This window comes from Saccopteryx leptura, chromosome 5, assembly GCF_036850995.1.
Source record: "Saccopteryx leptura isolate mSacLep1 chromosome 5, mSacLep1_pri_phased_curated, whole genome shotgun sequence".
Lineage (NCBI taxonomy): Eukaryota > Metazoa > Chordata > Mammalia > Chiroptera > Emballonuridae > Saccopteryx > Saccopteryx leptura.
Genome location: NC_089507.1, coordinates 64,128,688 through 64,145,104, shown reverse-complemented (window position 1 = coordinate 64,145,104; position 16,417 = coordinate 64,128,688). Strand labels below are relative to the sequence as shown.

Here is a 16,417-nt window from a genome sequence, read left to right as displayed (position 1 = left end):
CCCTGGCCGGGAATCGAACCCGGGTCCTCCGCACGCTAGGCCGATGCTCTACCGCTGAGCCAACCGGCCAGGGCCAAGAAGAACTCTTAAGACACTGTGCTAAGGGAAATATGCAAGTCACACAAAAGACAAAACTATATGATTTCACTTATAAGGTCTCTAGAATAAGTAGTCAAACTCTACGGTTGTTGCCTGAGTGTAGGGGAAAGGATACCTAAATTGTTTGATGTAGAGTTTCAGTTTTGCAAGTTGAAAAGTTCCACAACAATGTAAATATATTTGACACTACTGCCTGACCAGGTGGTGGCGCAGTGGATAGAGTGTTGGCTTGGGATGCTGAGGACACAGGTTCAAAACCCTGAGGTCGCTGGCATAGTGCAGGCTCACCAGCTTCAGCACTGGGTCACTGGCTTGAGTGTGGGATCCTAGATATGACCCTATGGTTGCTGGCATGAAGCCTAAGGTCACTGGCTTGAGCCCAAGGTTGTTGGCTTGAGCAAGAGGTCACTGGCTTGAGCAAGGGCTCACTTGCTCAGCTGTAGCCCTCCTAGTCAAGGCACATATGAGAAAGCAATCAATGAACAACTAAGATGCTGCAACAAAGAATTGATGGTTTTTATTTCTCTCCCTTCCTGTCTACCTCTCTCTCTAAAATGTGTGTGTGTGTGTGTATACACACTACTGAATGTGTGTGTGTATACACACTACTGAAATGTGTGTGTGTGTGTGTGTGTGTATTTGACACTACTGAACTGAACACTTAAAATGGTTAAGATTGGGGCCCTGGTCGGTTAGCTAAGTGGGTTAGAGCGTCGTCCTAGAACACCAAGGTTGCAGGTTTGATCCTGGGTCATGGCACACACAGGAAGTGACCAATGAATATATAACTAAGTGGAACAACAAATGAATGCTTCTCTCTCCCTCCTTCTGTCACTCTAAAATCAATCAATAAAATAAAAAAAAAAGGTTAAGATGGTAAGTTTTATGTTGTGTATTTTACCACAATTAAAAAATTTAATCAAGTTTAAAAAAAATTGTTACTCATATATCACCTCTCCTCCCTCAGCCCTGGTGTGAATTAACTACTCCCTTCTTTGTGCCTCCACTTAATCTCGAAAATACCACTATTAGGGCTGTTATCACAGTTTTGTTAATTATTTATTTGACAAGATAAGAATGACTGTCCCATTTGCCCCTATTGAAGGGTGAGATCCACTTCTAGGGTCTTGACCAGAAGCTAAGAAAATATACTAAGGTTTTTGGCAAAGACCTCATATAGAAAAAAAGACAGTAGACCTGACGCATCATATGCTTAAGGGAATAGTTATTATTAGCAAAAGTGTACAGTACCTTATATCTGTAGCGGTTTCGCTCCGATTCAAGATCTGGAAGGACCATTTTCTTCCAGTCATCCTTTTGTAGGAAGAATCTGAGACCTAAAGAGCACTTACCTTCACCCCATCCACATACAAACATACCTGTCTCCAACGCTTGTCCAACCAGCTGAAATAACTGGCTCAACCAGGGGTAACCCATTAGAGGGAAGAGAGAAAAATATTTATTCAAGATAGAGTCAAGATGCAGTAGCTTATCTAACAAGTACCCAGGGTCCAGGTAAAGAACTATTTTGCTGCCTCCCCTGGACGCTTTGTATGTATTCTTGACTCCTAATAAGACTTTTTTTTTTTTTTTTTTTTACAGAGACAGAGAAAGTCAGAGAGAGGGATAGGTAGGGACAGACAGGAATGGAGAGAGATGAAAAGCATCAATCATTAGTTTTTCGTTGCGACACCTTAGTTGTTCATTGATTGCTTTCTCATATGTGCCTTGACCGTGGGCCTTCAGCAGACCGAATAACCCCTTGCTCGAGCCAGAGACCTTGGACTCAAGCTGGTGAGCTTTGCTTAAACCAGATGAGCCCGTGCTCAAGCTGGCGACCTCGGGGTCTCGAACCTGGGTCCTCTGCATCCCAGTCCAACGCTCTACCCCCTGCGCCACCGCCTGGTCAGGCAAGACTTTTTTTTTCTGATAAAAAAAAAACTGGACCTTCCTGCCCTTCCAAGGTCATAGCCAAGAAATTACATTTGTTTGATCTGTCTTCCCTCCGAGATGGAGAACTCCACGAGAGCAGGGACCACACCTATTCATCCTGTGTCCCCAGTGTCCACCTGACCTGGCACATGACAGGTGCCCCATACATTCCAAACAAATGACTGAATGGTTAGTGATGTGGGGTGAGTGACAGAGAGACTTTTGGTCGAGTGACTAATCCACTCCAGAAAAAAGAACAGTCTGAACTAGAGAGCCGTAGGAACTATGAGGGTCTGGTGGAAGGAGGGAGCAGAGGGAGCCTGAGAAGAAACTGGTTCATTATAAAGCCCCGGCTGGCTGGCTGATGAAACGTTACCCTCTAGTTTCATGTTCTTTTACTGTCTCAGTCATTATACAGCACCGACATTTATCTGGTCCCCAGGCAAACTTCCTTTCATGCTATAATTTTAGATCCATCTGAAGCACCACCACAACTAAGTGGCCACAATGCCACAGCCACACCTACCTTGCTTCAGTTTTAAATTAGACGTTACTTTACCTTGCTAATTGGACCTGTTGGGGCCTATTAACAATACGATTTCATCCCAACCCGTGGTGGCACAGAAGGTAAGTCCTCAACCTGAAACGTCTGAAATCAGGACACATAGGACCCAACTATGAGTTTGATGCTTCCCACTCCTCCTCCCTCCTTCCTCTCTCTCTCTCTCTAAAATTAATAAATAAAATCTTTAAAAAGAAAAAGATCTCAAGAATGGCCCTTTCAAGCAGTCAGTTCTTTGTCATTTCTCCTCTCCTGGCATCCTGGAAAGGGTTCCTAGCAATGGGAAATACAAAAGGTCAGCTTTATTTGTCAACACAAAGACACTCCTTTAAGCTCACAACTGGAAAGCTGGAAGGAAGGATAAAGATTAGTTCTGTTTCCCCTGGAAGGACATAGAAAGTCAAGTTGGGTCATGCTGGGGTAGAACTGGAGCTCAGAGTCTCTGGCTTCCAGTCCTGAGCCCCTTTCCTTCTGCTACCTGCCTGCAGGTGCAGCCACACCTGCTGGGACATGTCCAGTGCATGTTTGCATTTCTGCGCTATTAGGGTTCCTTCTGGACAGCTCCGAATTATTTGCGTTAGGAGGAGAGGAATGAGCAGACACGATTTTTTCACAGGTTAATTTTCCTTGGGACGTTCTGGGTGATTTTTTTTTAAAAGCCCTATTCTCAGTGGTGCTGACTTTAGGGTATTGTACCATAAACTGAGGGCTACAAGGAGACAGCATAGCAGTTAGCCAAAAATTGGCCATAAACAGCTGTGCAGCTGACAAGCCACACGGTGGGCAGGGCACTGTCGGCTACTAACCGACAGTCATTTTTGTATCATCTAATCATTGGTGTATCATAGGTACTAATCAAGCACCTACTGTATGTCTGGCTGCAGCTGCACTCCGTCACTCCACAGGCCCAACTGGCAGAGGGACTTCTGCTTCTCATCTCGGATCTGGCTTTAACTTGTGTTGAGAGTCCGAGCCCGTATTTTATACATTCTTCAATACGGGTGGCCTGAGGCTTCAAAAGTTAAAGGAAGAAAAAAAAGGCAAAAAAAGCCTTTTCAAAACATAAAGGTATTTTTGGAACTGGAGAAACACACAACAACAACTGAACGCTGTGAGCCGCAGCCCAGCCCCCAGTCCCGGGAGTCGTATCCCACCCAATCTTGGGCCCAGGCTGCCAATCGCCCGCCCAGCGGGCTCCCCGGCCGGCCCTGGAGAGCCAGGGCCGCGGGGTCCAGGGGCGTCTTTCTCTTTAAGAGCCCCACGGGCGATCGTGATTGGCTGTAGCTATGCAGGTCTTTCTTCCTTCGGAGCACGCCTCCCCCGCCGCTCTCCCGGCGCTCGGTCCTCCCCTGCTCCCCCGCGCCCCGCCCGCCCCTCGCGCTCGCCCCTCTTCCTCGCAACTGAGTTCAGCCCCGGCAGCGGCATGGGTGATACGCCCGCAGCAGACGCCGGGCTCCCAGGTTTGCATCCTTAGGCCACACTGAACGCCTGGGGAGAAGGAACCAGAGAAGGAACGGGGAGGCGGGACGGGAGGTGTGGAGATCCCCTCTAAAAGGCAGAAGCCCCCGCCCCCACCGGGGAGATCGGCGCCGGCAGAGCTCTGCCCGCCCGCTGCCGCCGCTGCCGCCGGCGCCCACCTCTCCCCAGCCATGCCAGGCCGGGCCGCCGACCGGGGGCAGGTCCCCTTCTCCAAAACCGCGGAGGAAAGCCGTGCAAGGGTCGAGGGCTCGGAGGGCGGCGGCGGCCAGGAGAGGCCGGGCGCACGCGAGCAGCGGCAGAACATCGTTTGGAGGAACGTCGTCCTGATGAGCCTGCTCCACTTGGCGGCTGTGTATTCCCTGGTGCTCATCCCCAAAGCCAAGCCGCTCACACTGCTCTGGGGTAAGTCCCGCGACGCCCCCTCCGCCCCGGGCACCGTGGCGAGGCCGCGCTGGAGCGCGCGGAGTCGTGGGTCGGCTGCCAGCGGTGCGGACCCCTCCTCTCGCTTTCCCCCAGGCGTCCCGGTCCCCTTGGCCTGCAGTTGCCCTCCCTTTGGGATAGGCAGGTATTTCCATCCAGGTATTTTCAACTTCTGCCTCCCCGGCTGTCCGCCCGAGTAAGGCCATTTGTCTGCTCCCCGATGGAGAGCTGGAGTCCTGCGGCGCCACTGTTGTGCGCAGAGAGACGCACCTGGGGGGACGCTGGGCACCTGCCGAACCCGGCTGTGAGCGGGGGAAGACGGGCGGGCCGATTGTGTCGCCGGTGCGGGTCCCAGGGGCTCTCCTATCTGCTGCTTTTTAGCTTCTCAGTGTCCTCCACGGGACACGGCGCTTGGGGCCGGGTTAAGGACAAGAAAGGAAGTGGAGGGGGGTGGAGAGATCAGGCCCAGGAACACTCTGATTTCGCGCACGAGATGGTAGAAACCAGTACCGTTCCTAGCCCCTTCAAAGCCCAAATTATCAGCCCACAACTGTGATCTTCTATGCCCAGTTGCGCTTCTCTGGTCCCAGAAGTTTCTTGGCGAGCCCAACGAGCTCAAGTTGAGAGCGCTGTGTCCACAGCACTAAGCTCCGATTGTGGCCGTGCAGAGCCCCCTCCAGGCCCTGTACCCCTCCTGGCTCCTGCCGCACCTGTAGCTCTTCTGCCACCCACCTTCATAGCACCCCGACCTCTGCCGCAGGGGAGGGAGCCCAGGAATGGATCCCCCCAACTCCTCCCACTCCCCAGGACCCCAGGGGCTCATCGCCTGCTCTATGTGACTTTAATCGTTGACTTGTGAATCACCTGGAAGAACCCCTAGTCCCAGAAACTGGTTTTGGCCTCCGTCACCATAGAGGCAGTAGCCGGGACAAAAGGCGCAGGCATTGATATCCTGGACTGAAACTGACCAGGTACTCCAAAAAGCTTTTTCAGATCGTTCCTGAGATCACCAAGGAACGGGGGCAAGAGAAATACAACCTACTTTTATTTCCAGAGGGGAAGAGGAGGAAAGAAATAAGAAGACCTCTTTCTGCCAAGCTTCTTATTTGACATAGTGCCAACTTCAAATGCTGAGGTTGATAATGGATGGGGCTCTCGGGTTCCAAGCCTTTCCTTGAAATCCTGCAGTCCCTGCTCTTGGGAGCAAACCACTATAGACCGTGGGTGCTTCTTAGGGGGTGTGTGGCTGAGGGAGGGATGCAGAGTTGAAAAATGGTGAGGGGGCAGGAGTCCTAGAGAATCCTGAAGCCTTTTAAAGTCTGCTAAAAGCTTTGGGTAACCCCCTGCTCCGGTCTCCCCTTCAATTCTCTGTCCTTTTCACCCTGCTGTTTGTTTTGCCCTGTTTAATTTTGGTCGATCTTTCTTCTTATCTCCAAATGACTAAACTGTGAGATGTCTAGCCATTAATTCATGAACACACTTCTACCCTGCCAGCCAAAGCCTTTATTGCCGCCAAGCTTCCATGGAGCCCCCTCACTCCCCCTCCAGGGGCAGTACTGGAGGGCGTTAGAGCCCCCCTACCTCCAGGAGACTGGGGCTTAGCCTGAGGGCTGCTGTCAGAGAGAGCTCAGAATTGAGCACTTAAGATATTACCTTACATGTCTGGGGCTCTGCAGGGTCCACGGCTCGGCTCCTTACAGCCACTGAACCCCATTACTCTGGCACCCCAACAGGAGCCACAAGGACAGGGCCTTCTCTAGGCTTGCTAAGTCACCTCTGCCCTATCCAGGCTGCTCTCGGTGGTGAAGACAGAATCTTTGTTCTGAAAGACCTTAGCCAGAGGACACCTCCCTTGGCCCCAAACTTTCTGGGCAAAGTCAACACAGTAAAGGAATCTGGTTTTCTCTTTGTGGGTGATGTTGCCAAACCCCATCCTTGTACCTCCCTGTGTACTCTTCTTCTGCTTTAGCTACTTTCGTCAGCTCCGTTCTCTTAATCTTGGTTCTCTCCCTACCTGTGCTTCACGCATTCCTTAAAAAGGAAAAAAAAAAAAGAGAGAGAGAGAAAGAAAGAAGAAAGAAAAAGCAGGCAATGGTCAATGTTGTAGTTTCAGGTTTCAAAATTGTGACTTAGAATCATTACAAACAACTGAACCTTGTCTGATGGATAGCATGTGAGAGAAGAGATGAGGGAGAGACCAGCTTAGATCTTTGTGCTGCGGCTAGGGTATTTAGGGCAGCTGAAGGCTAGGGGCACCGTTGACTCAGGGTTATTTTCAGTGAGAGCTCTGGTGCCTTGACTCACAAATTTCCCCCACTGGATTCCCTCCTCACCCCCTCCCGCACTGGCTCTAGCTAGCTTTAGGCTGAGTTCATGCACCAGTGTGCTGTTCATCCACTTCAGGGACCTAAGTTGTCAAGGAAATAAGCTTAGCCCATCCATTGCTTGCTGCTCCACCCCCCAGGTAAGGTTGCCCTGGAAACAAGAGGCATCCATGCGGTTCACCTAGCAGAGGGTGGGTTAGGTGTGCAATGCACGGAGAGTAATTTGCATGGTGGAAAAATGTCTACTATGAAAGATCCATCAAGTTGTTCAGTCCAACCTCCTCCACTGTCTGTGTTCCCCTTCCCCAACCTTTTGATGACTGTCCTTGGGGCTAGAGCAAGTTGTTTGCCTTATCTTGCAGTGTTCTGAGTGGGTAGGCTTAGAATGGAATGTACTTGGTGCCTACAGGTCCTGAGGGATGAGTTTATGAGTTTCAAGGACAGAATGCAAACTCCAACTGCAGGAATAATCTTCACCTGAAGGCTTGAGCTCATGAAAGTGCCTGCTTTGAGGATTTTGGCCCGAGGGGCAGCTAGTCCATGGCCTGAATCCCAAGATGAGTAGAACAGAGGAGTAAGAACAGTATTTTTTTTTTTAGGTGAGAGAAGGGGAGATAGTGAGGCAGATTCCTGCATGCGCAACCATCAAGATCCACCTGGCAACCCCATCTGGGGCCAATGCTCAAGTATGGAGCTATTTTTAATGCTTGAGGCTGATGTGCTCCAACCAAGCTATACTCAGTGGCCGGGGCCATGCTCAAACCAATTGAACCACCGGCTGTGGGAGGCGAAGAGAGAGAGAAGGGGGTGGGGGAAGAAGTAGATGGTTGCTTCTCCTGTGTGCCCTGACTGGGAATTGAACCTGGGACTTCCAAATGCCAGGTCAACACTCTACCACTGAGCCAAAGGCCAGGGTCAAGGAGCAGTAGTCATGGTATCAAAATAGAATTCCTGGGATTCCTTCCCAGGCCTTCTGGTAGTTGGTTTCCAGAAATGTCAGGGACTTTTCTGCTTTCTCTCAAAATGTTATCCGCATCTTGGTCAGGGGTAAAGGCAGTATATCATGGTGACATCATAAGTTTTTTCCCTTTATGAGACAACCTCAGTGGCAGTACCAGGCATGCAAAGCGGTGATTTGCTCCCTTCTTCCATCCTGCCTGGCATAAACGTAACTGTTGTTGAGCCGATACAGGATTCTCTGGCATCCTAGCTGCTGGAACAGCTGGACCATTCTGAGTGGGATTCAGCCTTTGGGGAAGAAGCTGAGAGGTGCAGGGATTAACAAACCAGTCTGGTGGCAGGGAGGGTCAGGAGAGGCTGAAATTTAGAAAGTGCTGGTCCATCAGTCAGATTCTGGCAGGTTCTGAGAGTTGCCCAAAGAGGAGCTGTCTTCTGTCTGCCATCAGGTAACCTGTAGCCACCATTTGGGATGGTCCCAATATCTGTTGGGTTGTGCTGCTTTCTGCATCAAGTCCCTAAGGTTGTTGAGGAGCCCAAGAATGTGTGGCCATGGACGTCTGTCTTGCCTCCCGGTTTTTCCAGGTGAGCAAGGCTTGAGAGAGAGAGATCTGAATGTGAATCCCTGCTCCCTTACGTAGCATCTGCATGGCCGTGGAGTCTCTAAACTTCAGCCTTCTCACATGTAATGGGTATATTCACACTACTTGTTCATAAAGTTGTCAGAATTAAATTAGATAATATGTGTAGATCACTTAACACAGTGCCTGACCCTTGGTGGTGCACAGTAACTGTAAGTTGCCATTACTGTTATTGGTCCTAATACTGGCTGTTTTTCTTTAGTAGAAGGGAAAAAGGTCCTCTTGCAGCACAATACGTTCTACAGAGCTGCCACAGTACTTGATTTCATTGCCTCCCTTGCATGGAAAAGACTGCATTGGCTTTGGAAACAAGGGTTCTTTCTCATAGTCCCCAAAAAGAAATGAATACAATCTCTCCTGTTTTTCCTCCCTCCCCCGTTCCCTTCTCTTTCCTTCTATTTTCCTCCAAAAACCCACTATTTTGTAGATAAGAATTATTTTGTTCAACTGACAACTCACCTGGTCTTTAGTGTTTTCCTTTAGGGACAGTTATAGTAGAAACAAGGACAAATCATTTCTCTAAATCTTTTAGGGTCTCTGTTTTGAACTCCCCCCTCCCACTCCTTATCTCTATGATTCCTCTTTAGAAAAAATCTTTAATTCTCAAACTACTAAAAAACTGAAAAATGTAAATGAATCTTTCTTTTAAATCTTTAATTACCAGCCCATTGTTGCAATTTTTGCATTTTTAATAAATAGCCAAGAAGTAAAAGCCTTACCTAAGGCTGGAGTGCAGTAAAACCTACAGAGTAAAGTGTGCTTTTGCTGGCTTGACAATCCCAGTGTGTATAAATTTAGGTTGAGGTTATCATTGTTAGCTCAGTTTTCTCTAAAGCTGGTCAAGGTCACTGCAGACTGCACTGTGGTTATGACATGAGAAACAGTGCAGCACAGGAGAGACCAGAGCTGGAATCCTGGCATTGCCACTTAGCTCAACTTTACACATGTCCCTTTCCAATATGTCAGCCCCAGGATTCTTGTCTGAGAAATGGGGACGATAACACCAAGCTGAAAGTTGTTTTAAGAACTAAGGCATATAGCTCTGGCTGGTTTGCTCAATGGTAGAGCATCAGCCTGGTGTGTGGAAGTCCTGGGTTTGATTCCCAGTCAGGGCACACAGGAGAAGTGACCATCTGCTTCTCTACTGCTCCTCCTCCCCTTCCTCTCTCTGTCTCTTCTTCTCCTGCAGCCATGGCCTGATTGGTTTGAGAGAGTTGGCTCCAGGTGCTCAGGATGGCTCTGTGGCCTTTGCCTCAGGCGCTGAAGTTGGCTTCGTTGCTGAACAACGGAGCAGTGGCTCCAGATGGGCAGAGCATCACCCTTTAAGGGGCTTGCCAGGTGGATCCTTGTCAGAGTGCATGCAGGAGTCTGACTGTCTGCCTCTACTCCTCTCACTAAATTAAAAAAAGAAAAAAAAAGAACTAAGGCATATAATAAAGACTGCCAGACTGGCCGGGTAACTCAGTAGGTTAGAACATCAGAACACAGTCCTGATAAGTCAAGGTTGCGAGTTCAATCTCTGGTCAGGGCACATACAAGAGTCAATCAGATGTGTAAGTGGAACAATACCACTGATATCTCTCTCTCTCTCTTTCTCTCTCTCTAAAATCAATAAATTTAAAAAAGTTTTTTTTTTAAAAAATGGCCTACCAAAGAGTAGACACTCAATGCTCTGTATTGTTACTGTATCCCATGCTGAAGGCCTACGCCGTGACCTGCACTGTGTTCGTGGGCTGTCTGAGACTTGTAGTGCTGGTGGTTCACATGGAAGGCACAGCCTTGAAGCCCAAATATTTGCTCATGACTTTGCTATAACGCTTTAGTTCTTGCCTTATCTAGTTCTATGTGTTGTATAAAATTATAATAATTGTTTGGAAAAGCTATTGATGGATTTACAAAAGAGTGACACAGCCATGATGGTTTCTTTAAGGTTTAACAGAAGACAACATTGTCTTTGGGTGGCACTGTTCTTGTTTGACGTTCTGTAGTGTCTGGTGTGCAGTCTGTGCGTCCCTCTGCTGCAAGGAGTCTTTGCCTCCACTCTGGGATTAAGAGCATGGGCTTCGAAGTCAGAGGATCTGAGTTCCAGGTCCACCCCCTCAAATTTGGCCTTTGGCAGACAATTCCCTTTCCCTAATCTCAGACTCCTCAGCTGCACTATGAGGACAACTGCAGCACAGCCGGCTGATGGAGGGAAATGAAACTGTTAAGCCTAATCCGGAGGGACTTGAAACATTGAAGACACGAATAAAATTCGTGGATTCCACACCAGAGCTTTATTGTCTAATTTGGCCAAGCGGCGGCAACTTTGACAGAAATCTGAGGGAGAGCGCGCCGGCCCTTTGTTCTACCTAGTTTTTATAGTTTTGTAAGTGGGAAGTACAGAAGCAAAAATTGCAATTAGGTGTTCTTTATCATTATTGGTTTTAGTCATATGTCCTTTAACATGATAGGACCATGTTCAATTTGCAAGCCATACATCATTTTAGAGAAAACAAAATTTACAAGTCAACACAATGGTAGAAAGATGTCTCTTTACATATTAAAAGGCATTCCTATATTTTCTAGTGTTTATCCACCATCTCTCTGTCCAGAGTCACACGTATTAACCACATGCATTCACATGGGAGAGGTAGTTTCCATTGGGGACATATGCCTGCAAATGGCTCATTACTATAAGAAAAGGTTTATTTTGGCTTTTCTCATCCTGCACCTGGCTAGCCATTCACCCCTTTACCCACAGGTGTGGTGGAATGTCAGGGAATCCATGTTTTCCTTCCCTTTGCATTTACAATACAATGCCAAGGGCCATCCTGACTATGCCAATCACACAGTACAGAGATTATTTACAAAATTTCTTTGCACACCTTAACCCAAATTAATAAAATGTTCTTCAAGCCTCTTAAAATATTAATATTGATTCTGTAGCTTTTTACAACACCTGTGGGTGAGGTGGCGCAGTGGCTCCTCAGAGCTCCTTGAAACAATAAAGAAGTTGCTCAGGAAGCTGGCACAGTCTCTGCTAGCCCTTGCGCCTCAGTCACGCAGTCCCTCAGGGCTTCCCGTCCTGCCTTCCCGCCATTTCTCTCATCCTCTGGAGGCTGAGACTCGCTCCAGACTGACTCCTGGTTGTCAGAAGCCCTGGTTAATGGTAAAGGCTGCTGGTCTCTGACTTATTTTTCCTGGCAATGGGTTGGTGGCTATAACAGTAGGTTCCAGATGTCCTTCTTCATAAATGCCTGTCAATTGTTTATTGTGTGTGAGTGGCTGTAAGAGAGATCCTTACAACTGTGAGGATACGTGCAGTGTGGATGAAAAAAGAAAGACGGGGCCTCGAACTAACCCTGACAAGTTCAGATGAGCCTGCACAGTGGCCTTGCAAACTCAGAACCCTAAAGTAAACACTCAGGATGGTCTAAATCAAACCTTTCTAGCTAAAAGCAGTTTATGGTGGGCAGTCATGTCCTAGGGACGAGTTCTCTCTCAACAAAGGTCAATCCTTACTTTTACTCAAGTCTGTCTGTTATCTTTTGCATCTAAGATAATTTAATAATGTGCCTTTGGAATGTAAGGATCATCTTCCTTCTCCATCAGGCCAGACATCCCACCAGAGCAGGAACCAATAGACCCCTCTTTGTTATTGTTATGTGAGCCATTAACTGTTAACTGTCTTGTTCCTGCTCCTGTAAAAGAAGCTTCAGCATACACACTTTCACTTTTTATCCAATCCCAGAGATCTCCCCGCTTTTGCTTTCTCCCACCTCCCTAACCTGTCACCAGTCAATTTCATGTAGCCCCTTACATCTTTGATTCTGATGTATAAAATAAGTGGTGAAACCGCCATTTTCTGGAGCAATTTCTCAATTTGTTGAGACTTTGCTTCTTGGCAGTTGTTGACAGTTTGGCTCAAATAAACTCATAAAAAATTCTTACAGGTTTGAACGTTGTTTTAAGTGGATAGCAGTCTCATTCATTCATCCACTAATTCATTCATTTCTTCCATTTCAATGAATGTCGAAAGTGGCCACACATCAGAATCACTTAGGGAAACTTTAAAGTTTTCAGAAGCCTGGGTCCTCTCCCAGATGTACTGAATTGGAATCACTAGGAGTGATGTCCTGGCTTTTTTTTTTTTTTTTTTTTTTTTTAAAACCTTTCAGGTATTTCTGATGCACAAGTGGGTAAGAATCATGGTTTAATTTTCTTGTTCAAGAATATGTTACTTGCCTGGCCTGTGGTGGTGCAGTGGATCAAGTGTCGACCTGGAACGTTGAGGTCGCTGGTTTGAAACTCTGGGCTTGCCGGGTCAAGGCACATAGGAGAAGCAATCAATGAACAACTAAAGTGAAGCAACTATGACCTCTCTCTCTCTCTCTCCCTCCCTCCCTCTCTCTCTAAAATCAATAAATAAAATACACACACACACACACAAAAATGTTACTTGCCCATTACCTGCTGGGCCTGGCACCATCCCTGACTGGGCACGCAGGGGCCAGTTGGAGAGGCAGGCGGGCTGGCAGGCACACAGTGGTAACCACTAAGGCAGCGTTAGTTACAAAGCACCAGCTCGGCGAGTGGAGGGGGCAGTCTCCAGCAGAGGAAGGAGCCAACTGAGCCTGGCAGGACACCCTTGGCTGGCTGGTCCGAGGGCTTGGGGGTGATGGTATTGCAGCCACAGGGAACAGTGTGAGCACAGCTCCTGAGGGGAGAGACAGAGCAGGGTGGTTCAGGGACCGATGGTCAGCCAGGCTGGAGGTGACCAGGCCCCAGATCGAGGGCCGGAAGATTCAGCAGTATGGGGAGGAGATCAGGCTTGTGGAGATGCTGGTGTTGGTCAAATAAGTTTGTAAATATGATACACATGTTTGCTCGCTTATAGTTTGCATTGGATGTGGGGGACAGGCTGTAAGCAGGCAGGGTCGTTATAGCCTAAGGCTTAGTTTTAGGACTAAGCCTTTCCTACCCTTTTAATACTAAGATCTTCTCAACACTAAGCTTTTCTCCACACGCTTGACTGTTGCGTGATGTGGGGTGGTGCACTCTTATGAGGAATCGCATTTTACCTCAGATAGGTGACTTTGTATCAGAAACTTCCTTATTTGTATATTGGATTAAAGGTTTTGATTTCTACACTATAAAATGGAGCAGAGGAGCCCATGCTGGAGGAGAGCAGAGAAAGGCCACGTGGAGGAGAGGAGAAGCAGCTAAGATGGCAGAGTGCTGAAGGAGAAGCCAGTTTATGCAGAGTTTGTGCAGAGAGAAGGTGATGGGGAACAGAGGTGAATAAGGCTGGTGAGGTAGAACCTTTGATTCAGGAAACTTGGATAAGTCAGTGGCTTTGGGTAGCCCTGAATGGAAAGGGAAGTGTTTTCCCACTGTGTGTATTTCTTGCTTGCCGAGTGCAAGCTAGGATTAAAGCTAATGACCCACCAGTTCTTGGCTCTGTTGTTTCATTACCGTCTGTCCGAATCAAATACGAACCTGCATTGGCCAGGCGACTGTGATGGTGGCCGTGGCTACTGGCTTTACAGCTGGCCTCAACCTCTCACCTCCTCCTCTCAGGCCATCCCATACCAACGATGTCTATTATGACAGATTGGCCTGGAGCCCAATTTCTAGACCAGACACTCGTTGGAGGGATGAGTGTGAGTCTGAAGTTTTTCAGGAGAGACCCTGGGGCAAATACGTTGGAACTTGGCCTCTCAGGCTAAGAATAATATTTCATTGGGCATTTGAGGTCCAAGACTCAAGAACTGTTCTGGGACTAAAATAGTGAAATGTCCCAAAGGTTTTAATAGTACCCGAATACCAGGCCCAGAATGCCCTCCTCCTTCCCGTTTCTTCCTCTGTTGTCCGCTTTATCCTGTGTTTCTAAAAGGCATGTGTGTGTGGTGGGGGGTAGGGGATGCATGTAGGGTGTTGGTATCTCATCTCCTCCCCGGAACTTGGATTTAAACAGCTGGTTCTCACTAGCCCACATTTCAGGCATGGTCAGTTCTGCTCCCCGTTTCCTCAGCTGTTGGGGTCACTGTAGGGTCTGGTGCTTAGCAGGAAAGGGTGGAGGACTCTTTGGGTCCCAGCGGTCTGTGGTCCGTAGGCCAGCAGCATCAGCCTCACCTGGGAGCTTGTCAGAAATACTCTCAGACCCCATCCTGGACCTCCTGAATCAGTGCCTGAGTTTAATAAGATCTCCAGATGATTTATCTACGTGCTCAAGTTAGAGTTGCTCTCCCCAGCCCGCTGTCCAGCCTCAGGCCAAAAGTTCAGAGAAGCTGGAGAGGAGTGGGATCTGTCCGCTCTTCCTTTTTCTTTGTAGTGGCCGCTCCCCCTGAGCCTCCCTTCCTATCCTCTGCCTCCCTCTGACTTATTTAGAACGTGCCGTGCAGGGATCTGCTTCCCTTGCCAACAAAAGGCTGTTGCTAAAACCTTTCAGCTGGAGCAGCAATGTTTAATTCATGGGCTAGAAAATTAATTTTATTCTCATAAATAGAGCCGGGGAAAAATAACAGGGCAGCTCTGCGCATGGCCCTTGGGAATTTAGCTTGTCTGTTTAACCGGTGAACTGGTCAAGGTGAGGACGCCTCGAGGAGGGCCGCCCTCGACAGGACTGTGGAGATCATTGCATCAGTTAGGATGGTTTCGGCTGCAGGTAGCACAAACCTCAACTTCAGAGGCTTAAAGGACAGGGAAGGTTTCTAATGCCACTGATAAGAAATACTGAGGTTGGCCACTGCTGGGATGACTCAGTAATGCCACCAAAGAGCAGGTTTCATTTTTGCCCTGGTGGCCTTGGTGACTTTACTTTTTCCTCCTGGTCACCGGGTGGCTGCCAGAGTTCCAGGCAGTATGTGAAGGTACAGCGATGTTGTACAGAAGAGCAGAGAGGCTGCCCTGTGGTCTCATTTCATCGAGGAGAAAAATCTTTCCTGGTTGCCTCATGGCTGATGTCTCCTCAAGTCTCACTTGTGGGATGATGGATGTCTCAAGTCCCTTGTTAATCCAATCTCCGGCAAGGGATTCAGCCTGGTCAGGGTTGCCCCTGGGTCACATTGGAAGGGGGTTGGGCAAAGAGCCAGACAAAAGCCAGGCTTGCTCCAGGGAAGCGAGGGCAGGGCTGCTGGGACCCCAGCCCCTCTGCGCCACGAGCTTCCTCTGCCCCTCTCATTTGGGGCACCTCCAATTCCCTGGAAAGACTCTGGTTTCATTTTCACAGTGCTCTCCCCTCTACTCTCTACCCCCTGTGCTTGTCTCTGATCCTGCTGGCCTTACAGGGAGTTGTAGTGTCTGCCTTCTCCACAGAGCTTGGAGCTCTGCGATGGCATTTCTGCCTTCCTAGCACCTGGCACACAGCCTCTGTGCAACATACAGTGTTGGGCGAATTTATTTATTTAAAAATTTTTTTTATTAATTTTAATGGGTGACATCAATAAATCAGGGTACATATATTCAAAGAAAACATGTTCAGGTTATCTTGTCATTCAATTATGTTGCATACCCATCACCCAAAGTCAGATTGTCCTCTGTCACCTTCTATCTAGTTTTCTTTGTGCCCCTCCCCCCCTCCCCTTCCCTCCTTCCCTCCCCCTGCCCCCCGTAACCACCACACTCTTGTCCATGTCTCTTAGTCTCGTTTTTATGTCCCACCCATGTGTGGAATCCTGCAGTTCTTATTTTTTTTTCTGATTTACTTATTTCACTCCGTATAATGTTATCAAGATCCCACCATTTTGTTGTAAGTGATCCGATGTCATCATTTCTTATGGCTGAGTAGTATTCCATAGTGTATATGTGCCACATCTTCTTTATCCAGTCTTCTATTTTTTTTTTTTTTTACAGTGATTAAAGCCTTTAAGCAAACTCTTGGCCAATAAGAATCCATAAAAGAGTAGTGTCCTTAACAAGTTCACCAAGTCCAAGTTGGCCCCATCACCATGCCAAGTCCCTGAAAAATGCAACCCAACCCCAGTTCAGTCTGTTAGGAGCTGTCCCAAGGAGCAGGAGTC

At 48.2% G+C, this 16,417-nt stretch overlaps 1 protein-coding gene across 1 annotated transcript in view; it reads left to right on the top strand.

Annotated features, from left to right (window-relative positions):
* Positions 1-3,956: 3,956 nt before the first annotated feature.
* SCD5 (stearoyl-CoA desaturase 5) overlaps positions 3,957-16,417 on the top strand; it is a 182,027-nt gene continuing 169,566 nt past the window's right edge. The window contains exon 1 of the mRNA XM_066385854.1: positions 3,957-4,474. Within this exon, the coding sequence (XP_066241951.1) occupies positions 4,243-4,474 (232 nt within the window). The 5' untranslated portion in view covers positions 3,957-4,242. The remainder of the gene's footprint in view (positions 4,475-16,417) is intronic.